This window comes from Gigantopelta aegis, chromosome 10 (assembly GCF_016097555.1).
Source record: "Gigantopelta aegis isolate Gae_Host chromosome 10, Gae_host_genome, whole genome shotgun sequence".
NCBI classification, from domain to species: Eukaryota; Metazoa; Mollusca; class Gastropoda; order Neomphalida; family Peltospiridae; genus Gigantopelta; species Gigantopelta aegis.
This window is the reverse complement of record NC_054708.1, coordinates 16,471,030-16,498,298: the sequence shown is the minus strand read 5'-3', so window position 1 is coordinate 16,498,298 and position 27,269 is coordinate 16,471,030. Positions and strand designations below refer to the sequence as shown.

The window sequence follows — 27,269 nt, the reverse complement described above, 5'->3', positions numbered from 1 at the left end:
ATCTGTACTGAAAGCAGAAGATGAGTTATGAGAAAAGTTGTCTGCCAATGCATTCGCAATGTCACGATGAGACGTGACATCCGTGTCATTGACAGACAAATGATGAACTGTATTACTGGATTCTTTACCTTTGATTTTACGGATCCTATTCCAGACAGATTTTACTGATGATTGTGAATTCAACTTGGAGACAAAAGTTCTCCAAGATGATTTCTTACTCTGTCTAATCTCTCTGCGAGCCTTAGCCCTAGCAATACGAAATGCATCCAGGTTGTCTGCTGTAGGTTCACGTTTGAACCGCTCAAGCAACCTGTTTCGCTCTTTGAATGCATCTTTGCACGTATCATTAAACCATGGTTTATTGAAACGCTTTGGTACTGCCGAAGTCTTAGGAATAGTTTCATCTGCAATGTCCTTCAAGATGGAAGTGAACAAAGACATGGGATCATCAGCATCAGTAATGGCAAATTGTTGCAGACGAGTGCTGCACAGATGCTGAAACTGACCCCAATTTGTCCTCGCCAATTTCCATCTTTGAGCTGTGATTTGGAAGAAGTTTGATGTGAATGGTCCATCTCAGTCACATCCATATCCAAAGGATCAAATGGATTACTGACGGGAACCGAACGTTGCTCAATCTTCTTTAAGCATCCCGAAGAGCAATCCTTCTTATGACCTTTAGTGCCTTTTCCTGGCAAAGGTGTACTGGGACCTGGCTCCCCAGCACTTGAACCGTGTGATGGATTCATAGAACCCGAAGACACCTGGGTCATTTTACTAACTACTTTTTGAGTAGCTTTAGTTGCCTGTCTCTGAGCTTTCTCAATGTCGGAAACCTTCTTATATCTATCTTCACCATTAGGCCAAGTTAGGTCTGTCTGAACAGAAACATTGTTTGTAGAGACTTTGACAGCAGCGGCATAAGATTTACCTGCTGCAACAGGTGTCGTGGTCTCTACAAGCTGTCTGGCTTCTGGAAAGGACAGATGCTTTTCAACTTTTACCATTTGGACCTGTTTCTCAAACTTCCACTTCGGGCACTCTCGCAAGTACGCGAAGTGTTTTCCCTTGCAATTGGTGCATACCATATCATTTTGATATGATTTACTGCTGTGATCATACTGACCACAACGAGCACATGTCAATTTGCTACGGCATGCATTTTGTCCGTGTCCAAACTTTTGGCATTTAAAACACCGCAAGGGGTTTGGAATAAATGGAACAACTGGTATGTTTAAATAACCGGCCTTGATCGACTGAGGAAGTAATGGTGTGTTGAATTGAAGGATCAAAGTATTCGTCGAAACTAGTTCATTATTTCGACGAATCTTTATCCGCTTGATGGAAACAACACCTTGAGAGGAGAGATTCTCACAAATCTCTTCCTCACAAACTCCCTCTAAATCTCGAGATCTAATCACTCCCTTAGATGAATTAAGGGAGGAATGTGGTGTGACATTAATAGCAATGTTGCACAGAAGTTTAGATCGAAGAAGGTTTCTGGAATGGCTCGCGGTGGCACATTCTATCAACAGAGATCCATTGCGCAATTTTTTGACACTCTTTGGCTCTCCAGCCAAGCCTTCAAGCCCTTTCTGAATTGCAAACGGAGACAGCTTGCGTAAGGCCCCATCATCGGATGACCCGACAACGAGAAATCGTTTTAGATTTCTTTTTATTGATGAAAGTCATGGACTCTTCGTCTGACGTTGAAGAGTCCGAAACCTCGGTATGGACCCTTTTCAGGGTCCCATCAATGTTGTCAGTTTTAAATAAGTCCATAATTTAAATTTATATGATTCTTCAACCATGCCCCCACCCACCACGGAGTCCAACAAAGGGATATGATGCTGCGGATAACCTGCAGACACTCATACCAGGGGTACATGGTTGATATACTCAGGCAATAAAATTAAAATAAATAAATCACCTGATTGACCCTAGCCACCGCCCCAAGAGCTACAAGTACACATAGTCATTAAAAACAATGTTTGTTCTTGGCAAATATAACAAAAGAAAAATTGTTTGCTCTTTAGCTTGGCATGACCAGCCGATTGATCAGGTCGGGCCTCCCTGACCGCCCGTCTATTTGAACTCCAGGCCAAAGTGATGTATTGTCAGAAGTCATACCCGCAGGTATGCCCCAACTCAATCACCAGGATCCCATCACCCGGATGCCATCACAGATCGCACCTCACGGCAAACAAGGCGCCTCATACGAGGAGATGTGCATTTATTGGCCATTCTATAAAAAAAATGTTCACCCCTGCACCACGGTGAGGTTAATGCACACGCAGGGGTAAATATTTATAAATACAGACTACCAGTGTGTTTGTTATTTGTTTATTTAACGGTGATAAATAATAGTTACAAATATGTATCTCATCCGACATTTGACGACGATTTCGTTACTCATGAGTCAATCGGACCATCTCGCCCAAGCCAGTTTTCGGAAATATGCGAAAGTGTTCCAATTGGTTTTTGTGTTACAGAAGCACCCGACAACGGCCGAATGCATGGTTCGAACTACCCGATGGGTCGAACAGACTTTGATGCACCGACAGTGTTCGAGCCAATGAAATTCTACTGTATACATATATATATATATATATATATATATATATATATATATATATATATATATATATATATATACAGTCAAACCTGCCTTCGCGGCCACCTCCATATGGCAGCCACCTGTCCATGGCGGCCACCCTGAGGTCCCCCCAATGCATTTTACTATATATTTTACCTCTATATGGCAACCACCTGCTCAACGCGGCCAGCGGCCACACTTTTGTCATAAAAAAGCGAAAATGAACCTGCTATCGTGGCCACAATTGTTTTTTAGTGCAAGTTAGAAAGAAATGTCGGCAATCGTAAAAAAAGAACGTAAGATGTTTTTGTTGATGTAACCAATTGGCTTGATAAACAGCGGTACTTTAAAGGTCGTCGGTCGCTTAGCTGTGTTCGTTAATTAACAAGTGTTTTTAATCTGGATTAACGGTGCGATGTACTAGTCATCGGCGGGGGTCATTAAATGCAGTTGATAAGAGGGTATCTAGCCTAAAACAACTTGAGTTAAACGTGTCAACTCTAGAAGGAATTAAATACTGCTGCAATTTATTTCTGATATTTATTTTCAAAATGCCACCTAAATAGTTCTATTGCAACATACATGTAATTGTTTTTAAAAATTCGGACTTATATATGACCTGCATACGGCGGCCACCTCTCTATGGCGGCCACTTTTGTCATGTCCCACGAATGGCCGCCATAGACAGGTTCGACTGTATATATATATATATATATATATATATATATATATATATATATATATATATATATATATATATATATAGCTTTGCAAAGTTGTCTCTGATGGCAGAGAACATTTACAAGTGTCAAAATTTCACTCTACCCCTGGAACAGTAGAGTGCCCGGGCTGTGAATTAAGTAATCATAACATTATTAAACATATAGGCTATACAGTATCATGTAAGTTCATTTATTAAAAAGATGTTATATCATAATATTATTCATAACTCTTTACATTACCATTTACATATTGATTGTAATCAGTTTTGAACATATATACAATGCACATATATGCATAAAATTAAGTAACATAAACGAGACATCATATTGTCTTTTGGGATGGGTCCCAATTTTAAATCATAGCCAATTACACTTTGGATTTTAAAAAATCCCTTTCAACTTTTCAGGTGCGCTTTTGTGACAGCGATTAAACATCAAAAAATATACAGAAGCTGATGAAATTTGGACTACAGGTAGGGACAACTATATAAGAAACCATAGTATTTGAAAATTATATTAAAACAAACAATTATTACTTTAGCGAGTTGGGGTCAAATTTTAGCAAAAAATGTATAAATTATTAACATAAATATGAAATACATTACTCATTCATTATTTTTTCAATAGAAATAAATTCATGATAACTGAGGGAAGTAAATTAATTTCCCTTAAGTCTGATGAAAGTACCAGAAGCAGACACTGGTGCATCAAATGCTGTGGTATGTGCTATCCTGTCTATGGAATGGTACATATAAAAAATTAATTGCTGCTAATCGAAAAGAGTATCCCATGAAGTGGCAAAAGCAGATTTCCTCTGTCAGTATCTGTGTGGTCGTTAACTACATGTCTGACACAATATAGCCCATTGTTAGGTGTGATCAGTGTTTGTGTACTGCAACCGGCCTCGGCGGTACAGTGGTTAAGCAACCAGACTTCAGGCTGGTAGGTACAGGGTTCACAGCCCAGTACCGGCTCCAACCCAGAGCGAGTTCTTAAGGGCTCAATGGGTAGGTATAAGGCCCACTACACCCTCTTCTATCACACATATCCATCAGTTACCGTAACGGAGGGACAGGTTTTTAATTACTCATAATTTGTTAATTAAATTTGAAAAAAAAAAAATTATAAGTTATTAATATGTCCAAGCCATTAGTTGATCATTTGGATTTTTTAAAAAACAACATTTGCTTTGACATTAATGTAAAAGAAGAATCATGTTTTGGGTAAAAGAGGGGCAAATGACGGAGGGACATTACAAGTATGTTTTAAGTAGTTACAACTAATTACTTATAATATTTAAGATTATAAAATCCAGTTAAATATGTAAAGTTTGTGTTTCTATTTAAAGTTGTTTAATGTGTACTTTTGAAATTTTTTGAACGTATAGTACTTTCTTAACAAATTACTTATTTTTGACAAAAAATAACTTTCACTGAAGTCTGAAAAACAGATTTGGAAACTAGACATGAGCAGCTTTGTGATCATACCACACAAGTTATTGAATTAATAATTTAAAAAACAACAAAAAAACCCAAAAATTTTCTCAAATCTTGCTTGATCTTGCCCATTTGCCCTATAAAGGTACAACTAATATAATGGTATTATTGCAAAGTAATAATTTGAAAGATATAACATATTATATTGTTTTGGTACCTCTTTCAAAACGGACACATATAGCAGACTGTCTGAAAATTCTGTTGTCGTGAACAGAGCCGGGCCATTTTGCAACACAGTCTATAATTCTGAACCAAGGGTCACAGATCATCTGGAACATATTGAAATGTATATGAACTAGTTTCAATTATGGAAACAAACAGTTGAAAGGGATGATTATTTGTAATACATTAATGTTTTTATACACTGTTCATGATATTTATGTTGACAAGAATGTGTTGTTAGATGAGATAAATGGATCTTGCTATTGTGAAATAAGTTAAAAAGTCAGGGCTAGCTCTGGCACTCGCCAAATTCGCCAGTTACGAATTTTGATAGCAGTTGGCGAAATTTATTTTAGTTTGGCGAAATAATTTCATGTAATAATGGACATTTTTGGGGGGAAAATAACTGACAATTTTTTAAGTTTAATGGACAATTTGGCAAATTTTTTGGCTCACCCAGAGCTAGCCCTGAAAGTTGTTATGTAAGTATATTTTAGGATCAACTGAAGTATTGTGAAATTATACCACTGTTGTTTGTTGAGCCTGCTGGTGTGTATGTGTTGTGTGTGTGTGTGTGTGTGTGTGTGTGTTCTAAAACAAAATATTGTAAATCCAATAAAATGTTATGTACAACATTTTTGTTTTCTGTTATGTATTGCAATGGGATAAAAGTAATGAAATGCTTTAAAATATCAGTAAAGAAAAAAAATCCCATTTGGTATAGTTCACCTGAACATTTAAGGCCCCTTTACACAGGATGGCGACCTTTGTACCTCCCTTGTTCGACCATAAAATGTGCCAGGTCGTCGATGGAGGCTCAAAGGAGGCAGAATGGTTGCCTAGGTCGGTCAAAGGTGGTACACAGGAGGTTCAGACATCGCCATGGACGCCATGGTCGCCGTAAATTTTTGAACATGTTCAAAACAGTCGCACAAAGGTCGCCGAGGAGGTTGGTGGCTCAAAGGTGGCTCAAATGAGACAGAAGGGAGGCACAAGCATTGCTGTGGTTGCAGAATGGAGGCACAGTGGTCGCCCAATGGTCGCCAGGTAATAGATGCATTCTGCTGCAATTTTTTCATCAATCTGGGCAATGCTTCTGCCTCCCTTTTGCCTCCTTTTGGCGACCAATAGCGTGCATTGAACGATAACTGTGACGACCGCTGTGCCTCCATTCGGCGACCATGGCAACCCTTGAGCCTCCATGATAATGCTTCTGCCTCCTTCGAGCTACCTGTAGTGACTCCTCGGCCTACCTATAAATAGAGGGCTGATACCTGCAGTTTTTCATTGTGTTTGCAGACGCTGAAGGGTGAACAACTCGACTCAAGACTCAACAGGCACACAAGTGCTCAAGACAAAGGGCAAATAAACGCAAAGTTGCCAGGATTACTGAAGAAGAAGGTCCTGCTGGCCATGGTGATCGCCAAGAAGACATCCCTGCTGGCCAAGGTGGTGGACCTGATGGTGGAGCGCATGCTGCCCAAAGTCAAGAGAATAAAGGTCTTTAAGACTAAGGTGAAGGGGATGAAGATACCCATGTTGATGGTCAAGGTGATGGTGATTAACAGGCCGCAAGTGCCATCAGACGCCATCAGGTGGTGCATGAGTCAAGTACTGACTCAGAGGTGTCTGTGCCCCGAACCCAAAAGAAAAGGAAAAGAAAGGAAAAGGTTTCACCAAACCTCACAAAAGAAGAAGAGTCCATAGTGGAATGGCTCAGAGAGCATCCCGAGATGTATGATAAAAGGATGACCCAATATAAGAATCAACAGAGGAAGGAATACCTGTGGCAGCAGAAGGCTGACGAGATGGGCAATGATGTCACAGTGCTTAAAGTATGGTATAAAAGTCTCAGGACACGTCTAGGCAAGCTTATGAAAACAAAGTCTGGGCAGGCTGCAGATCAAGAGGTGACTGACCGGGACCGGTGGGTCATCACCAAGCTGGAGTTCCTGAGGGTGCACATTGAATGTGTGCACAGGAGGCCATTAGTCAGTGTGAGTACTAGTATTTCTTTCGCATGAGCACGTCTCCCTTTCAATCTCAAAAGTTACAAATTTCCTATTCCTATTTGCCATTGTTATTTGAATGTTGTAATTATCACATTTTCAATTTATATATTTTCAGCTTGAACAGTGTTCATCTCCACAAGCTACAGCTACATCCACAACCAAACAAGCTTCAGGCGAAGTTGCTAGTGACATACCCAATACCCCCAGATGATCCCGATGCACCAGAGGTCAGAGGCCCTACCCCACCAAGCAGCAATTCAAGCCGCACAACAGGTCCTCGAGGTCAGCTCAACACCTGTGGTAGAAGGGGGGGTGAGGCAGATGATCAACTTCTGGCGTCACTTGAGGATCAGGGCACACACCTAATTACCATGCAGCAACAAGTACTTGAGCACCTGAAACCCCAGGGTGACGAAGAGAGGCTGGGATTTGTTGAGTTTGTCCGATCCACACTTCTGAGCCTTAATCACGACTGTTGGCGACGCTGCCAGAAAGACATGCTGCAATTGCTGATGCACTACATAGATGAGAATGAGACAGCACACAGGTCACAGCCCAATTCATCTGCTACTTATGCTCCCCTGAATCCTCCACCTCATGCACCTGCTGCTGCCGCTTCATGCTACCCTGGGTCCTCATTGGCATCATATGGCCAGACACCAAGTCAACACATGTGGCAGCCCCCACCCAACCAGTGGCCAAACCATGTCGAAAACCCCACCTTCGTCTGGGGGTCAATGGAGCCACGCTGGTTGCAGGAAGAGTTTCCCCAGTTGAACACCTCGTGCTCATCTCAGCCACGCCCATGAACTGCTCCATCAGCCGCCTCAACCAGTACCCCAAAATCCTCTCTACGTTTTAGTGCTTTGAGCCTCCTAAGGTACCTGGACACTAACACTCTGCACGCCGTTGATCAATCTGGCTCAGCCAGAGCCAGTGAGGGAGGAGAGAGTCAAGTCGTGTATCAGTGACCAGCCACTTAACACCCCTCAACTCCAAGCAACTGCAAGTGACTCTGAGTAGAGCTAAAGTGTTGTGTATGTTGACGTGTATAGACTTCCCTACCATAAGTTTTTTCATAGACTGCCATACCATAGGCGTTTCCATACTGTTTTTTTAACGTAAGTTTTATAAAAATGTTCATCATTAAATGTTCATGTTGAATCAAGTTTATTGGAAAACGTTGTTGTTTCATTTACAATATAGGTCGCCACAGCCTTATAAATGTGTTTGTTTCACATTTCTTTACTTATGTTCTATTGTTAAGCTTTTTCTATTGTTTTTGCTTCTATTACATTTCTATAAGAACATTTACATCAACAAATATGTAAAATGCACGACTACATTCTTTATTTTATGAAAAGTACAAATTCAAAACCAACAAACAATCATAACAATTTATCAGTATAGAAACATCCAGTTACAATATATCAGTATGTGTACATCAAATCACAAGTCCATGAGTATGAGAACTCTGTTCCACACACACAACAGCTCAAATCATACGGTCCTGACAAGGAACAGATCCAGCAGCATTGTTGACATACAGCCTGAAGTACTCTTGCAGCTGTTTCCCTGCTCGAGTGTCACAGTTGGGTCCAACTACTTGTTTGACATCGTGCATGTTTGCTTGCTGTCGCCATTCTCCAGGGATGAGTTTGTGATTCTGATCTTTATTATCAAGTGCAGCATTCTGTAGGGCTGGATATCTTTCGAGCATTACATTGTGAAGACAGATGCATGCCTCAGCCACATCCTGGACAGATTCAGGCAACAGCTGCATCGTTGCGAGGAGGACTTGAAATCGCTAAGCTAGAATGCCGAATGCATTCTCCACCACACGCCAGCCACGAGATATACGATAATTGAAGATCCGCTGCTCCTTGGTGAGTCCCCTGGAAGAGTATGGCTTCATCATATAGGTCCTCAGGGCAAACTCATCATCACCAAGTAGGAAGAATGGTGTATCACTGACATCGTACCAAGGCCACCAACATCACACCACAGAAATGTGTAGTTGGCATCCACCAACGCAAGCAGGATCACAGATAAAAAACCCTTGTAATTGTGGTAGAGGCTGCCTGTGTTGGGAGGACGTCGCACTGCCATATGTTTTCCATCAATGGCACCACATGCATGAGGCACATTCCACCGGTTCTTAAAGTCATCTGCAACAGTCTGCCACTCTTGGGGGTTTCTTGGGCATTGGACAACTTCATTCTTATACTCTTCTCGGATAGCTCTGCAAACTTCTGGCACAAAGATAGAGATAGTGCTATGTGCCACACGATACTGGTACTGGAGGGTAGGGTACTTGTCCCCAGTAGCAAGGAACCTGAGGGCCACAGCTAGCTTCAGACCAGGCTCCAAACTTGCTCTCCAATTGGTATTTTGCTTAGCAATTCTTGGGCCAACCCTTTGGAGGAGTTCATCGAACATCGCTGGCTCCATTCGAAGGTAATTGTAGAAGGACCCCTCATCTTCTAGCTGCAGTTCTTGCATAAGTTGGCTGTAGTCCTCGAATTGTAACCTTCTTTGTTGTGTCAGCCAGGGGCGGACCCACCAGGTTCGTGGTCTCCTTCTTCTGTGCCTTATCATCCTTCTAAGGACAGCAATGACCATCTGGTTCACCTGCAGTGCTTGGTGACCTTGTAAGATGGCAGTATGCAAGAGGAGTTGGTTGTTCATCCCAAAATCTTTATCTTCTGGAGATGTTCTCACTTTGGCAGCTAGGATGAAACTGATGGAAAAGTGCCATTCAGAGGGTATATATACCCAGGCACTCCAGGTTGCCCAGCAGTCGCCAGGGGTCGCCCAAACAATGCTCAAAGGTCGCCTAGGAGGCAGAAGTATAGCTGAATGGTCGCCCAGTGATCGCCGTAGTTGCTGTTGGTCGCCGATGATGGCACAGAGGAGGCTCAATGGTTGCCCAAACATTGCTCGGGGGTCGCCTATGTAGACCATAGTCGCGTTGGTTGCCATAGGTTGCACAGGTCGCTAGTAGGTGGTTCAAGGGAGGCACAAGGATCGCTGGAGTAATTACATAGAAACAGGATTTTCTGGGTTTAGGCAACCATTGAGCGTCCTGGCCATATTTTGGTCGCTCAAAGCTGGCACAAAGGTCGCAGCTCTGTGTAAAGGGGCTTTAAAGAATAAATCTTGTGAATAGTTTCCGTATTCAAAACAGGCCTGTAGCCAGGATTTTGAGAGGAGGGTCGTTTAGGCCTATGGTGAGACATGAAGTGCCGAATTGCTTAGGGAGGTCCGGGGGCATATTGAAAAAAATAAAAAGTCACCGGTAGGGGTGATCGACCGACCCCCGACCCCCGACCCCCGGACCCTCCAATAGCTACGAGCCTGCAAAAAATGGTAGGCAATATAAGCTTGTCTCCGAATTTTATGTCACTGGTGTTACTGTATGTTATTTGGATAAAACATTCCACCAGTAGATATTGGCCATAAAACCTATTTGTCAAAAGCAACAGACCTATGAAGAATTGTGAGTAGTTTTGTTTCATGAATGTGTTGTCAAAATATAAACGAAGGATGATTCACAGTCATTGGTGTTACTACAGTGAAACCTCTAAAAACCGGACCCCCTATAAACCGGAATTCCCTAAAAATCTGACATTTTTCACGGTCCTTTTTTAAAAATCTCTAAACCGGATACCATTTAAAACCGGACATTTTACTTGGTCCCGAGGGTGTCCGGTTTAGAGGAGTTTCACTGTACATGTATCTTATTTAAGTAATGGTTAATTATTTTAAGAAACTTTTTGTATGTTGTTATAGACATATAGTTTGTCTGCTACAACATGAACTTTTTCAGTTTTTTCAACTGTTACTTTAGAGAGCATGAATTAATTATTTACTTATTTTGTCGTTGGTGTTACGTACCTGTCATTGGTGTTACCAGGTACTGAGTAACACCAATGTCCATTAATAACACCAATGACAATGCTTTTTAATAAGATGCCCTTTTGCTCACTTAGCATATATTTTTAGGATGATTTGAAACTTAAACGGGTATGTGCAGCATCACAGATGCATAATGGTAAAATAAATGTGTTACTGCAATGTAAAGATTATATCGTCGACATCAGGGGCGTAGCTAGTATGAGGGCAGGGGTGCAGTTGCCCGCCCCAGAAAATCTTTTCCGAAAGCATTATAGAAACTTAAAGAAAAGGAGTTTTAGACTATTAACTACTCAGTTGCGCCCCCCCCCCCCCCCCCCCCCACCCCCACCCACCCAAACAAAAAAAATCCTAGCTACGGCCCTGAACGTTGCTAACTGCGTTATGCTTCCAACTCCGTTCGGGTTTTTTTCATTCACGGTTCGCGTTATTAACTTTCGATTTGTTGTCGTCTGCTTGTCATTCATGTGTGAGGTCTTTCTTCACAGGCCATGAACATTTTCATTAACAATAAAGTTCAGACAAGCATCTAAATACAAAAGTTTACAAACTCCTAAAACCATTAATTTTACTAATTCGGTTTTTTTTTATTCCTTAAAGGGAGAGTAAACTCAAACAAGAGCCTTATGTGTTGGAAATATGCATACCCGGACCACCAACACATACTGACACTTTAACAAATGACAAACGCGTAATTTTCGTTTTTGTGACGTCCGGTGGTATAGCTTGGGGTGCAGTGACGTCAGCTCCGTCCATCTCCTTTATGCACAGTGTAAACAAACGCTCTAATTTACAACAAGGCGCTTCGCTTTCATCAACCTGACTTGTAAAACAACATAAATTACTTGATAGTATAATAAACTATTTGACTAAATATACTTCAATTTGCATCAATAGAACGATAGAGTTATAGTACTTTTTTCTTTTTTTTAAATCCAAAGAAAACAAAGAGCATATTATTAGGCCTATTGGTATGCTATGTTCGAGCAAAAACGACCACCCACGATACTCGAGTGATAATTTTCTTTTCTTTGGGACTACATAATTGGTAAGTTTTGTGATTTTAGATGGAAAGTCTACGTAATCAAGGGTTGTACAGAATTACTTACAGTAGTAAAGCAGGACGATTAGAGGGGTGTCCGTGCGGTTAACACACAATACCCTGTGATCTTAATAAAAGAGGCACGTCTTTTTAGTGTGTCTAGATACAGTGTCTGGGGACCGTCTAAATATACAACTGCCAATCAGGAACCACAGGCACAGGCCACGGAAAGAAAAGATTAATTAACTAAGAAAACACTCCGATTATAATTTCAGTACGTGGGTTAATTTATGTACAAAACAATAGTTATTTCAACACTTTGACATTGGTGGTTTATTTTGTATTAAAAATAATATATAATTGTTGCTGGCTTACTGGGATGACTATTATTACAGAATATTGCGATGCATCCACATAAATCAGGTATGTTTTGTTTCTTCAGTTCGAAGATTAATTCCTGACGTGACACGTTATGTATTACGTAACCACCAGCTCGCTGAGATGGTACAAAATAATATAATAGCGGTCACATTTAACCGTTTTATTAATTAACTATACGATTATACTTGTTGATATTAAGCAATAATGTGCATTATATATCGTTGAATACGCATACCAGGTCAAATGCCTTAATTGTCCCTTTAAAATTACCGATATCGGGTCCAGTTAACCTGTAAAAGTGTGTGTGTGTGTGTGTGTGTGTGTGAGGGAGGGATTCAACTAAAGCACCCAATCTTTTATTATACTAAACATGCATAAACACCACTAAGGCGTCTGAGGTTTATTTCTCTTTTAGACTTGAGGTACTTGGGAAATTCCTCCAAGACACTTGGGACATTAATATATGGTAAACATTGTCACTGGCGTTATCTTAAGGAACCCAGGACAGTAATGGTCTGCCAGTATTGGTCAGGTGTGTGTGTGTGATGTCGACTGGGGTGAAAGATAGTTCACTGAGAAAGGGAGGGAGAATATCTGGCAGGAGAGAAAGACGTTTGGGGCCAACTCTCCTTTTCATATACATTGTCTATATGTTATCATCATGGATTAAAGAATATAATCGAGATCGAATTTGTGTAGTTTTTGTGTCAGGGTGCTTTATGCACTCAGCCACAAATGGCGTCGCCGACAGGATTGTCAGTTGTCAAAGTTTTACAGAATTGTAAACAGACAGGATTGACAGATTTTAAAAAAAAAAAATTGTGAGCCAACTGGATTGTCAAGCAAAAGTAGTGAATCGACAAGACTGTCAAGGAACAGGATGGTGAATCAACAGGATTAAGATGCAAAAGAAAGGTGCAAAATATTACAAGACTGTGTAACATCCAACAGAAGTGTATATAATTGTTTTAACAGTAATTGATCTGTTATGGGACTATACACTTAGAAATGCAGATGAATGGGAAATGAAGATTGTTTATAAAAGATGAAGGGATATTTGGAGGAAAATAATATGATACACAGATTTAATTAGTAATTATGCATTTTGCACACAGAGATACAAAAGCAAAATAATTTACGATGGGACAAAATAAGAAAACATTATGCAGAGTTCATGCAGTTAAACAAAGTTAAAGTAAGGCAGTTATGGTGGACGTGCGTATATATATATATATATATATATATATATATATATATATATATATATATATATATATATTTGTGTGAGCAACACATACATGTATATCAGAAGATTGAAGAAAATGACGAAATTCCATGTTGCATGATTGTAACATACATTTCTGCAAAACAATTCTGGAATTAAATAGATGATACTGGTAATCTTTGTAATGAGAAAAAAACATCAATGCACGTAATGACGATGGAATTCATACACAACTGACTTATACAGCCAGTACTTCCAGAGGTGTGAAGTGATTTAGAGGTGTGAAATTTTTTAGAGGTGCGAACATTTTCAGAGGTGTGAAATTTTCCTGGAGTTGTGATGTTTCCAAGAGTTGCCAGAGGGGTAGAAGCTAGGACCAGAGATCAAAGAGCATTAAAACAACATTAGCAGAGAGACCAGATGTATTACTGAGGTTACAATTGTGTGGTGCACAAACATTGACACTATCAGTATAATTAACATTCGACTTACAGACTGATTCAGGTATTGTGTTTTTGATGTATTAATATATATTGTTGTTATTATTGGCCACAAACAATGTAAGGTAGGTGATTTTGAAATGGTGAAAGTGAATGAATGTGAATTGAGATATGTTATGTTAGGTACAGTTTTAATAGTTAAATACTTGTAACTGAACTATACTGGCATGACTTAATCAAACTATTCTGACAATTGAATAAGTAAGCTAAAGTTGAAATAAGTAAAAGGGAATTAATGGTAAAATTGTAAAAGTGGTGGTCTGAGGAATCTCCCTACAAATTATTATCGCATTAAGAGGCGTGGCGTGTAACTATTGTATGGCCAGCTGCAAGTTGGTGTCTAGAGTTGAATTTCACATGACCGGTTCTTTCTTTACGTGTGTGGACACACTAATGGACAGTGATGGTCCGAAGCCAGGGCATAATTAAACATGAGAGATAAACAGGTCTGGGTGTTGGCGATTAAGAGCATCTGGGGAGGAAATAAATTTAAAATAAAGGTTCTTGGATAGGTCGGTTGTAATCTAACAATAACATAGAGTTAACCCCTAATACGCTGAATCCAGAAATAAAGTTAGCTGAATGAAAATAGTTAACTAGTAACTACTTATGTTCTGATACCTAAAATAAAGTTAGTAGAATAAATTATTTTATTACTTTATTACAATAAGTAATAACTAATTTAAACTAGATCTGCAATCAAATTAATAATTAAGTTGTGAAAAAAAACCTCTACAAATTAAATATATTAAATAAAAGTTTAAGTTTATAGAAAATATATTAATGGCTTCTGGCATGAGCATTGCATGATTCGCTTCCTGTAACATATCACTGAATGCCCTGCTGACTTGAATTTATAATAGCTTTGCAAGATGGATAAGGCTAAAAAGCTAAAAGATCAAGTGGCAGAGTTACGGGCTGCTTTACAGGAAGAAAGGGCTATGACTCGACAGCTTAACGAGGAATTGCTGAGTTCTAAACAACAAGATGAGAACAGCGCCAAAGGTAAGACTACTCAACCAATGACTTTATATTGGAAATGAGATAAAGGTGAGTAAATTTAATGGGTCAGACAATGGTCTCAAATTTAGAGATTTTCGGGAGCAGGTAGAAAGAGCATTTCTACATCACAGTAGAAGGGGTACAAGTCAGTACCTTGGTGGTACGACAAGAGGACGAGGTTCGGTTGAAGACCAGCAAGATCAGGCAGGAAACTTCAGCCTTCTATTGTTGTGAGTCAGGCAGTAGAGGAGAAATGTACTGGCTTATCCGGGTCTGATACTGTTTCTGATCAAGTATTTGCTAGAGCAGTTGCTGATTTTCCCATAGTTAAAGTATCCATGGGAGGTGTCCACGTTCATTGTTTGTTAGATACTGATTCAATGGTAACTACCATAACCAAGGATTTCTTCAACAACAACTTTGCTCCACTTGGTATTGAGCTTCTTGTAAAACAAGGATGGCTCTCGCTTAAGACTGCCAATGGACTGGATATTCCCTACTGTGGATATATTGAACTGGGTATCGAGGCACTAGGCGAATTAGTTCCTGACAGAGGAATCTTGGTTGTAAATAGACCCAAAGACCAAACCACACGGCTACGGAGGGAGCAAGTACCATACATATTGAGGATGAAGGTTATTAGCCAATGTGAAGAATTGCTGGCTAAAGACCATGGTAAGAATTTCTTAAGGAAACTGACTAACAGGTCGGTACATCAAAGCTGGATAACCAGTCTACAGACTGCCCAACAGGCGAAAAGCGTCTTAATTACAGTCAAAATTACTGGAGAACACTCCGTCTGCATTTCAGCTGAGTCTGCTGCTATAATTGATGCTATCTATCAAACCGACGAGCACAATTTGGGTGGCTATGCTGTGGTGGAGCAAATAGAAGGTAAGTCGGGATATTTGCCTGCGAATTTGATGGTGATAAACACTCTAATTCGGGTTCTTAACGAACCGTTTCATGTTCGAGTTGTAAACTTAAGGTCTACAGCTATTTAGCTGAAACCAAAACCTAGAGTGGGTATTTTGTCATCAGTGGCAGAGGTAGGAGAGCCTCAGTCAACAAACGACATGGAGGTAAGATTTAGAAAGACAGAAGGAGAAGCTAGGTTAAGCCTATGAAAAACCAGGGGAGAATACCAGAATTAAGGCAGAGGCGAGGAAGGCTTGCCATGATGAAGTGCTTAGAGATAACAAGGTAAGTATTGATTCTCTTGTATATCTCAGGAATAGAAACATCAAGGGCAGTAATAAGATTCAAGACCACTGGAGAAGTCAGCTGTACAGAGTTATTGAAATGCTGGATTCAGATGGAAGGTTGTACAAAGTATGTCCTCTGGAAGATGACAAAGACATCAGGATTATGAACAGGTCAGAGATGAAAGAGATTTATGTCAGATACAACCAGAAGGATGACTTCATGGATGTTGAACGTCAGTCAGACAATGCCAGAGATTACCAGTCTGTCGGCATCTAATGAGGATGATAATCCACATCAACTTTTGGTAAACGATGTAGCACTACCAGCTGATACACAAAACATACCAGGAGACACGCTGAGGTGGTCTCAGTGTACAACAAAAGGTAAAAATTGAAACCCATATAACCTGCCAGTAACCACTAACGAGCAGGTCATAGATGAGAAAGTTTTGTCAGCTACGTTATCAAAAGAAGACCTTGTGATCAGACTTAGTGCTACATTAATGCAACAGGCAATTAGAGAGGTAAGTAGTGCTTTGGGTCTCGGAGATACCTAACAATGTGGGATCCCAAACAAGGTGAGTATAGCATGTTAAAACAGTAATAAGTGTAGCTGGTTTGTAATTTGTTTTCAAACGGCAGATTGCTATGATCATGACAGTGCCTGAAATGATAGGTTTTTTTTTTTAATTCCTCGTCATATGGTCATGGTTATTGACTTGGTAAAAGAAGGGTCCCGTGACAACATAATAATTATACTTTAATTTAAACAGTTTGAATAAAACTAAAACAAGTTCTGTTTCCTTCTTTTGTGTTGTTATTATTGTTTGTATAATATGATATGTTTTAAAAGTGCAGTTTAAATGTTTTAACGAAATTTGGTCGCAGGCCATTCAAAAGTTGTACGGGCGAGTCAAAGTGTTGCTGCGAGTGGCTTGATTGGCCAGTCAAAAAAATCCCAAGGGCTGTTGTTAATGCTAAAGTTATTCCAAATATGTTATTAGGGACACCCAGAGGTAACACCAATGACATAATGAGTTTGCTCATGGAGTACGTGTCTGCACGTGCAGGCCGATTACAGAACTGCGTGACCAGATACGATTTTATGTTTCTTTGTTCATCTCATATCCAAAGGTTAACAATAAAACCATATATATTTTAATTGTTTTATCTTGAATTTGGATTTTGAAAAGTTATGATTTCTGTAGAATGACCCACATACGTTTTGCATTGAAGGTAATTTTTTAAGAATTTAAACTATTGACTTTTACTTGTTGGGATTTGTTTTAAATAGTTCAATTTTCAAAAACACCACCAATGATAGGTGGCCAAGCAAAATACACACAGAAAACATTCACCTTGAACACCCACAATACCCAGGCAGCGCAGTTTGGTTAAATATCTGCATCGAATCAGTGACATGATTTCAGAACGTGCTGGCTTCATTTCACATGAAATAGCTATTGGTAAATGCTTCATTTTTTCAATACCCCAGAGTCCGTAGCATCTGCATGCGGCAGATTCTTGTGACTTAGCCATATCGGCATTTAAATCCTCACGTTAACAAGTAAATTCAATAGTCAGAATGTTTTTTTTTAAACTGTTGCTTTTGCGACCATTGATATCATAACAGCAGTGTCATAGCTTGAAAGGGCACAGGTCAACAAATGAGATGCAATCTTTTCATTTTCTTTGCCGTTGTTCCAGTTTTATGCAGTTCTCTGAAATCATGCAACTAAACACTGTACGTGCCTTTTCAACAAAACTGTCCTTTTTGGATACAAACTGTGGATGTTAAGTTAACAGCTGAGATGCCACATAGGTTTATGTGTTTAGCTCTAAGAATCAGTTGTATAATTATTATTGGGATGAAGAAGAGGCTCAACATATCGTTAAAAATATATTGTTAACGTTATTTTTTTTAAACATCCGTAAAACTAAATGTAGGAAATGAAGCATATAGTCTCCTCCAGTTGGACCGGTAAGGGACTAATAAAATAGTTTGTGTTTATAGAGTAACAGCCAATTTAGGTGTTTTAAATTTTATTACTGCCAAACACATCTATAAGCAAATTGGAATTAAATAGCAAAAATGGGCTATACAGGTTATATTGTAGTGGAAAAAAACACCAAAATTTGTAATTACTATATGCAAAAAAAGAAAGAATAAAGCACTAATATGGAAGCACAACATTTTTGGTTTCAAAACAGGGCATTAAATGGTATAATATAGTACACTAATATATGGCATAATGAAAAAACATTCCAGTTGAGCTCAAAGGTAATTAAAGAGAAAGGGAAATGCTATTTTAAATCTGGTGCCTTTCATCACTGAATTTTTTTGGCTTTTAAAAGAATACCTTTCATACTGTTCAGGTGACTTTGTCATGAACGATCATTCTCAATAACCCAATGGGTCAATCTGCTGTCAGGTTTAAGCCAGTGGGGAGTGTTGTATGCCATATATTAGGTCACCTTTACCTATTTTGTCATGTTAGCAACAAACCTATATAAATTTTTTCAAATCTCACATACTTAAAATCAACATACATGTTACATATATACAGTACATAAACACATAATTTTCAGTTCATTATTAATAAACAAAATTATATCACCAGTTTTCAATTCATTATTTCTATACATTACCAATATCATATTCAATAAACCTTGAATGGATGAATGATAAACAAAAAAACCAACAACAAACAATTCACATGGTTTAAAAAAACGAAGACCCCCTCCCCCAAAATTTAAGACATACATTTATAACTGATATAGTAAGCAAAATTTTAAATGAAAAGTGCAACAAATATAACTTAAAAAATAGGTTTGTAATATATTTAATCAAAGAAATCTCCACCCCCATGCACCCCCTGAAAATAAAAAACCTATGAAGAAAATGACCGTGGTGTACATACACAGATACACCTACATAAAGCAGCCACCTAAATTAAGCAGTTTTACATTTAAGAAAAAACAAAACATCAACCCCAAAACCATTACGGATTTGTCACCCACATTATTTAAAAACAAAACAGCCTACTGACGGCAATTCTGAGCCTGTCAAAGGCAATTTTTTAAAAGGTGACTTTTACAGTAAATATAAATATGACTGAAAGGATATTTTGTTGCATGTAGACATATTTCAAATGTACACGTTAAATACTGGCAGATATGTACACCAGATATATTCATTTTGCTGTTATAAAAGGAGTGTTACTGACGGCTGTAATTTTTATCCAGTGGCACATAAGTGCCATCAGTGATGCTCCCAACTCACATGAATTGAGATATATCTCAACAACCTCAATTGCCGTCTGTGCCATCGTTAAGTTTGAACCCTGCTATAAAGATATATATTTTAGTGAATTACTAAGTCACTTTGTTGTCAGCCATCATAAATACACATATAAGAATTGTAATCATAAATTATATTAATAAAATGCATGGAATAGCATTCTTATATTTCTACTAGTATTTACATGTGAGAGGTTAAATTAATATAACACTAAGTTTTACAAAGCTACCTCTTATCTGTCATATATACTGGCAACAAACCTTGTATTAATGTTATTAACAAATGGACAAAAACACAGAAAATATATCACTATACTAGAAAAAGGGTCACCGGTGTAAATATAACTTACATTGTTACACATAAATAAGAGCTGAACAGCTTTCACATAATATATAATGAAAGTTAAAAATATATCGCAATAATATTCATTTACTGGTAATCAGTGATAGGTGTACACTTGGTGAACTACAAAATGTTTAAAATCCAGTGGATCAACTCATGGAACCTGATTCTGCATCAAAATAAGAAATATGTACAGTTAAAGTTTGTTTTATTTAACAACACCACTAGAGTACATTGATTAATTAATCATCAGCTACTGGGTGTTAAACATTTGTGATTCTGACATACATGTAGTTGTCAGAGTAAACAGCCTACATTTTTTCCATTAGCAGCCAGGGATCTTTTATATGCACTTTCCCATAGACAGGATATCACATACCACAGTATTTGGTATACCTGTTGTGGGGCATTGGTTGGGATGGGATTTATGTACAGATTATCAGGTAATCTATATCAAGTTTACAATTCCCAGATGCACTAATACTTTGCTATTCATTTAAATCACTGTTCTTATTCTACTGATACTTATAGGTCCATTTACAAAAAGGATTTTTAACTTAGACTACATGTCTACATAATGGAAATTGTGGAGCAATTTTCAGAGCTAAAAGTTAAGCAAGGTTAATTTAACTCCACAGTTGAACCAATTAAGGTATAGCTTGCTCCATTTTACTGGGGTTATCCTTACACCATTTTTACATTCCCATGTAGATTATAAACCCGGGTTATATCACACCATCTAAAACAACCGAGATTACAGCATCTGTCAATTTACTTTCACCTCTGCCAGCATGTTAACACTTTCCAAAAACCAAAACAATAAAGCAGACTTACTGATCATACACCACTTGTCTTGACAAATACAACACAAATGATTAAAGTATGTGTGATAGTGTTTTTGTTTGGATTTTATTTAATTAGCCTGTAGCCAGGTGGAGGTGGGTGTAAGAGAGTATGGAATATACATACAGGGTTGAAAATTAGCAGTTGACCGGTCGCCCATGGTGATCAACCTTTAATGGCTAAGGGCGATTAAGGATTTAACAAAGATAGTCTGTTAGCCGACCATCGATTTTAAGGTCTTGCGAGTATGGTATAAAAAAGAAATGCACTGAAACTGAATCGAATGTGACAAAACACACCACGTCTGTTCTGGCACGAACTACAGCAGCAGAAGACGTAGAAAATGCTCTATATTTTGACTCCGCCAGACTCAGTTTCTGTGGTTTTGGGCTGAGTCTTTCTGAAAACTGAGCTCAAAACATATTGCAGACACTGCATGTATTTTTCAAATCTGGAAGTCGTCCGCTTACTGGAATGGACAGGAAACGCCATAATTATCTAGTAGATCTACGTTTTGACAATTGTTATTCAGTGTTATGGTAAAAGTTAATCATATTTAATTAGCTAATACTATTCTGGGACAAAATCAAAATCTTATCTTATAGTTTTAACTCACACCAACATGAGCGCATGCATGCACACATATAAAAACAACAATGGGATTTTCCATTACTACAGGGATTAATCCAAAAGTCAGTTAAATGATTGTCCTTGTCTGTTTTAAGTCTAAGCGATTCGCCAAAAAACATATCCAATTTAAAGTCTTGATATCAAGACTTATATGTACATGATGAGATAACCGTCCAAATGTTACTGTAATAAAAAAATAAGTAAGTTTTTATGCTTTGTAATATGATAACAAAGTACATTCTATATTTTGGTAAAATCGTTTTAGTTTTTTTTTTCACAGATTTATTTTTCTTTCGATATTCTTATTAGTAGCCTACTGCTGTAGTATTTACACTACAATATTTACAATATCCAAATTAAACACATACATGTGCGTGCACAAAAAAACACACACACACACATAGCGTGCATGCATTATTATATTTTACTCAGGCAGAAAATATATTAATTTTTAGGCTACTGTCCATTTGCATCAAAAGGAAACCGATGAATTGGCATGTAACTTCATAATGAATAAAGATAAAATTCATAAAAAAACCATCTTAATTTATTAAGTTTTAAACCCATGCCATCTCAAATACCTTTCTCTTTTTTTTTTGAGGGGGGAACCTTCTGGTTAAATAAATAAAATAAAAATTATTTAGGCCTACAAATTACAATCAAACTACATAGGTTAAATCTTCTTTTCCTGATACACCTTTTTTTTAAAAGAAACTGATGGAATATCCAAGGTATTCTGAAAGAAAAAAACAATAATACATGCACAATGCAGATGAATGGGAATAAATTTGGTAAAACAGTGGATTATTCCATGTATCACTATCTAGTGCCTCTTCTATAGGACAGTCACTCCTAAGAAAATCCTTTACTGGAGATTTCACTCCTCTTGCATCGCCACAAAGTTTATGTTATCCCTCTTGCATTGCCACAAAGAGGACTGCCACTCCAAGACTAGTTTACTAAAGCATTCGCAGTTGTATCGTTAGTCTCTTTGTACTGCTTTATCTTTTACTTCAGAGACAATGTAAATCAAGTCGCATACCTTGGTTGTTCTAGCATTGTCTTCACCCCGGTATTAAAAATTAAGATTTAATCTATAATTTGTAAACAAAACGTTTTATAAGCACGGGCCCTGGATTTCACGGAAATTATAATTTCCAGTTTCTTGTTTGAAGCTGTATTAAGTCGGCAAAATCATGGAACTGAAAGTCTACCTCCCATTGTCATGTAACATTCACCATTACCATGATTACTGAAAAATAATTTCCAATTCTGATGAACATACATGTGTAGGTCAAGGAACTGAACAAGTATATTTCCCATAAAATTTTAAATCATGATTTGAGGCCCGCTAATTTGAGTTGTTACAATCCATTTTCAGCGAGTTGGTGTTATTGTCATTATCATGATGGTCAATGTGAAGCCTGCTTTCTATTAACTCGATTCTGTGCATGGAAATGTGCTTTTACAGATCTCCGTTTTCGCAAGCAGATTGCTATACAAAATTTAAGTTGACGAAGTGTATTTTAAGCCGAAAGTAAATGATTTGCATTATAATGTTACCATGCTGAAAAAGTGACACATAAAAATTGCTCATTGGTTGACTGGTTTTTTTGGCATGCTGAATGCCCGCTTGCGGAATTGCAAATATGGAGAAGGTACTATGTAAATGGACTGTATCAAAAAACTCACAAGCAAAAACTTAAAATTGTGTTAATGGAAAATGAATCTCACTGGAGGCCTACATAAAAGAGAAACTTTAATTATGTTATGAACAAAACATGATAATGCATGCATAATGTATACATAGAATTGCAAACATGATACAACACTAATAATGCATGCATAATGTATGCATAGAATTGCAAACATGATACATCACTAATAATGCATGCATAATGTATGCATAGAATTGCAAACATGATACATCACTAATAATGCATGCATAATGTATGCATAGAATTGCAAACATGATACATCACTAATAATGCATGCATAATGTATGCATAGAATTGCAAACATGATACATCACTAATAATGCATGCATAATGTATACATAGAATTGCAACGTTAATCATATAATTCAATCACAAAATAAATCTGTAACATTATGAAGCACAATCCAGATGCAAATAATTTATATCATAAATAGATTGTGTGTATGAATGTAATGACTTCCAAAAAACATCCAGTCCAAGGAAAATAATTAAAATTTAGATGATTAATTTATCTCACAAAAATTTAAATGTTGTACAAAGTTTTTTTTATATAAATCTGAATCCTTGGCCTACAATTTATTGTATTAACTGAACTGAATTATCAATAAACAAAGAAATAAATCCAAACATGTGACAACTGGATATTAAATTAGTATACTTCTGGTTATGCAGTATATATAATCAGTAACCATGCAGTGTGTGAATACAATGGGGACATGTATATTACCTTTTTAAAAAACTGACTGTATGTCAATTAGTGGTAGTAAGAAATGATCCACATACATGTACACATATTTACAAGAATTCTGCATTGGTTTAACATACACTACTATTGGACAATTTGACGCTTACAATTAAACCAATCACCTTGTCAGTACTAAATATGACGTCATCACGATATGGCAGAGCACACAAAATGATGTCACGTAGTTTAAAGCCTTTGTGTTTATGTCTTTCTGTTTTCAGTGTTAAACTTGTAATAAAATGGTAGTTTAATGCAATTCCTTATAGATTTTGTTTACAGAAGATATAGGACTGATTTTTGGAAGTTATCTCTGAACCATCATTAAAATGTATACAGATTAGTTAAAGAAGTACCCAGAACAGTGTAAAGTGGCTTAAAATTACGTTGTTTCTATTTACATGGACGTTTAGCCAATGTATATCTTAAATAACAACTTTGAAAAACGCCAAATAGCTGGGGTAATAAGAATAACAATTATACCAGTTATTATCAAGTCATTAGTCTGGAGTGAAATAATTTGATAATAACTGGTAACTCGTTTATTATCCTCTGTTTCTGTAAAAATAGCTTACATCCAACAACAGTAATGACTGTTGGTTCAAAATGCCATCACACATCCAGAAAGTTCTATTAATATTTTCCACAAAATAAAGACTGATCAATCTTGAATAAGTGTATAAACATACCATGTGCTAAGCAGACCCCTACTCCTCTCCACAATTTCATTATATTATTCTAATAGATGATGTGATTGTCCTAGCTAAAATAACTGCATGAAAGAGCCACACATTATACTACCTTCAAATCGGCCATTACCAATATGTGATATCAAAACTTAATCACGATTGTAACGTAATACAATTGTGATTAAATTACTTTTCAGTTAGTTGCAGCTGTCAAATTTGGACTAAAAGTGTAATATTCAAACCAATTAAAGACCCCAAAATTCAAAATGGAGGTTTTACTGTTTTATCACTTGTACAAAGATATGTAATAGGTAAAAAATTAATGGAGAATGTAGATGTTTATCTTATGAAATAGTCAAAAGTATTATAATTCTACAGTTCTTGGGAGTTGCAAGATAATTTATCAAAGAACTGAAAGGAAAGTTAAGGAATATTTGTTTCCACAGATTTCTCAAATTGTGAATGTAATAAGATAATCTGGGTATGCCTGTGTGTCATTGAAGATGATGTACATTCCCGGTCCATTAACATTATCAACAACAGAATCATACAACTGAGACTGGTTTGTGCTCTTTACAGGAGGAACTCTCATCCCACGCTGTCCTTGTGTGAAATCACCAGTGAGAACAGAAGCATAGTACAGGTGCTTATGGCCTTGAGCATCTGGTCTTGAATAGGTATTGTGTGCAGAATAACTTGCATTAACTGCAAAGTATACACCATCACCATGTACAGTTGCTGAAATGAAAGGAAAAAACCCAAACATTACTTCACTCAATGAGTAATTTGGTAAAATCTAATTGAGTATTTATATATAATGTGTATCATAATCATCTTAAAGTTTATATTCTATAAGTAAAACTTAAATTCCTTAAAATATGTTAAAATGATGTTAATTTCATACTAAACAAGGATATATAAGCATGCTGACATGATAAACCAACAATGAATATCCATGAGCATTAACAAAACAACAACATCAGCACTGCATACACATGTAGTTCCTTGTTTTATTATATATGTATATGTATATGTGTATATATATATATATATATATATATATATATATATATATATATATACAGGGCATAAAATTTGGCACGAACGATTTTGTCATTCGTCTGTCAGTTATGCAAAACCAATATCGACACGAACAACGGATCGTTTGTGCAAAAACTATAATCGCTTGTCAGAAAAATATAAACTGGCGTGTTTTGGCTATTATAACTGTTTTTGGAATAAAACAACAGAACGGGTCTAGCATTGCAGGTTTGAGAAAAAACCCAATGTATCGGTTTGAACTTGACATCACGGTCAATTACAAAGTCGGCACTGTCATTAGAAGTGTCAATAACATTTAGAAACATAGTCACACGTTCCTTATGATCATTTCGCTACGTGTGGGGAAAACAATATGCGGTTTGGAAATTAAAGCGGTTTATGAGTATTTATTAAATGTGACATCACCTTAGCTGGACATTTACTTATAGAGTTGTAAAATGTCAGGATCTAATGCGAAAACATGCAAAAAGGACACCGTTAGTGAAAAACGTACACAAAAATGGTGGTTTTCCCCGACGATTTCACAGTTAATACAAACAAGAATGGCGACGTATGTAAAGTTATATGCAACATATGTACGGACAATTTTTGGCTATCCGTAGTGAAGCTAGGTTAAGACAAATGAAGGGTCAGCTTTGAACAATGTCAAAAATTATGTTGATGGGGTGTCATTTTTATTTACAAATGATGTCACGACTTATTAAGAGCTGTATTCGTAACATCTGGCACTTTGGTACGTTATGCTAAAACAGAGCTCATAAAAGGAGCATTGAACAGTGATTTATAAGATACACTGTTTATATATATATATATATATACTGAACAAAATAAGAAACTTCTGCTAAATTTGCTTGAACATAACTTGATGAAAACAAACCAGAGGAATAATTGTTATATATGCGTTTAAAGAGTGTTCCATGGTGCATCGTTTGGTGCAAAAATCATGACCATAGGTTAACAGAAACTGGGAGAAATTTTGACCAAGTGTGGTAGGGGTTAAAAAAAAAAAACCCACTTAATAACGGGTATGACCACCTCTTGAATTGACCAATGCAGTGCATCGCAGGCGCATAGAATTGACTAAAGTGTTGATTTCTGCCTGTGGAATATTGTTCCATTCCTGAATGAACGCTTGACGAAGTTCGTTGACGTTAGCAGGTGGGTTGGGACGACGCCTCAATCGTCTGTCCAGACTATCCCAGACATGCTCGATGGGGTTGAGATCAGGACTTTTAGCGGGCCAGTCATCAATGAAATCAATATTATTTGTCCTTAGAAAATTTACAGTGTCTCTAGCTGTATGAGAGGTGGCATTATCATGCTGAAAAATCGAGATGTTGGTGTTGTTATGGAACAGAGGAATGACGTGACGAGAGAATGTCATCACGGTAACGTTGAGCATTTAAATTTAAATTTAAATTTAAATTGCCATCAATGACGACTAGTGGTGAACGATAACCATGGGCAATGACTGCCCAGACCATGACACAACCCCCAACCCCGAAACGATCTCGTTCAAGAACACAACAGTCAGCATAGCGTTCATTTCTCCTACAGTAGACGCGCACCCTGCCATTACCACGTTGTAAAGAAAATCTGGATTCATCCGAAAAAAGAACGGTATTCCAGCGTTGCCGTATCCAATGAGTGTGTACACGTGCCCAATTAAGACAATGACGTTGCG

The 27,269-nt window shown here is 37.5% G+C and overlaps 2 protein-coding genes across 2 annotated transcripts in view; one reads left to right on the top strand and one right to left on the bottom strand.

The window, feature by feature from the left end:
* LOC121382855 overlaps positions 1-7,242 on the top strand; it is a 43,836-nt gene extending 36,594 nt beyond the window's left edge. Inside the window, exons 2-4 of the mRNA XM_041512483.1 lie at positions 3,726-3,791; positions 6,276-6,973; positions 7,104-7,242. Of these exons, the coding sequence (XP_041368417.1) occupies positions 3,774-3,791; positions 6,276-6,683 (426 nt within the window). The 5' untranslated portion in view covers positions 3,726-3,773 and the 3' untranslated portion in view covers positions 6,684-6,973; positions 7,104-7,242. The remainder of the gene's footprint in view (positions 1-3,725; positions 3,792-6,275; positions 6,974-7,103) is intronic.
* Positions 7,243-23,120: 15,878 nt separating this feature from the next.
* The window catches only part of LOC121383503 (protein mono-ADP-ribosyltransferase PARP14-like), a 77,344-nt gene continuing 73,195 nt past the window's right edge, over positions 23,121-27,269 (bottom strand). The window contains exon 16 of the mRNA XM_041513574.1: positions 23,121-25,261. Within this exon, the coding sequence (XP_041369508.1) occupies positions 24,975-25,261 (287 nt within the window). The 3' untranslated portion in view covers positions 23,121-24,974. The remainder of the gene's footprint in view (positions 25,262-27,269) is intronic.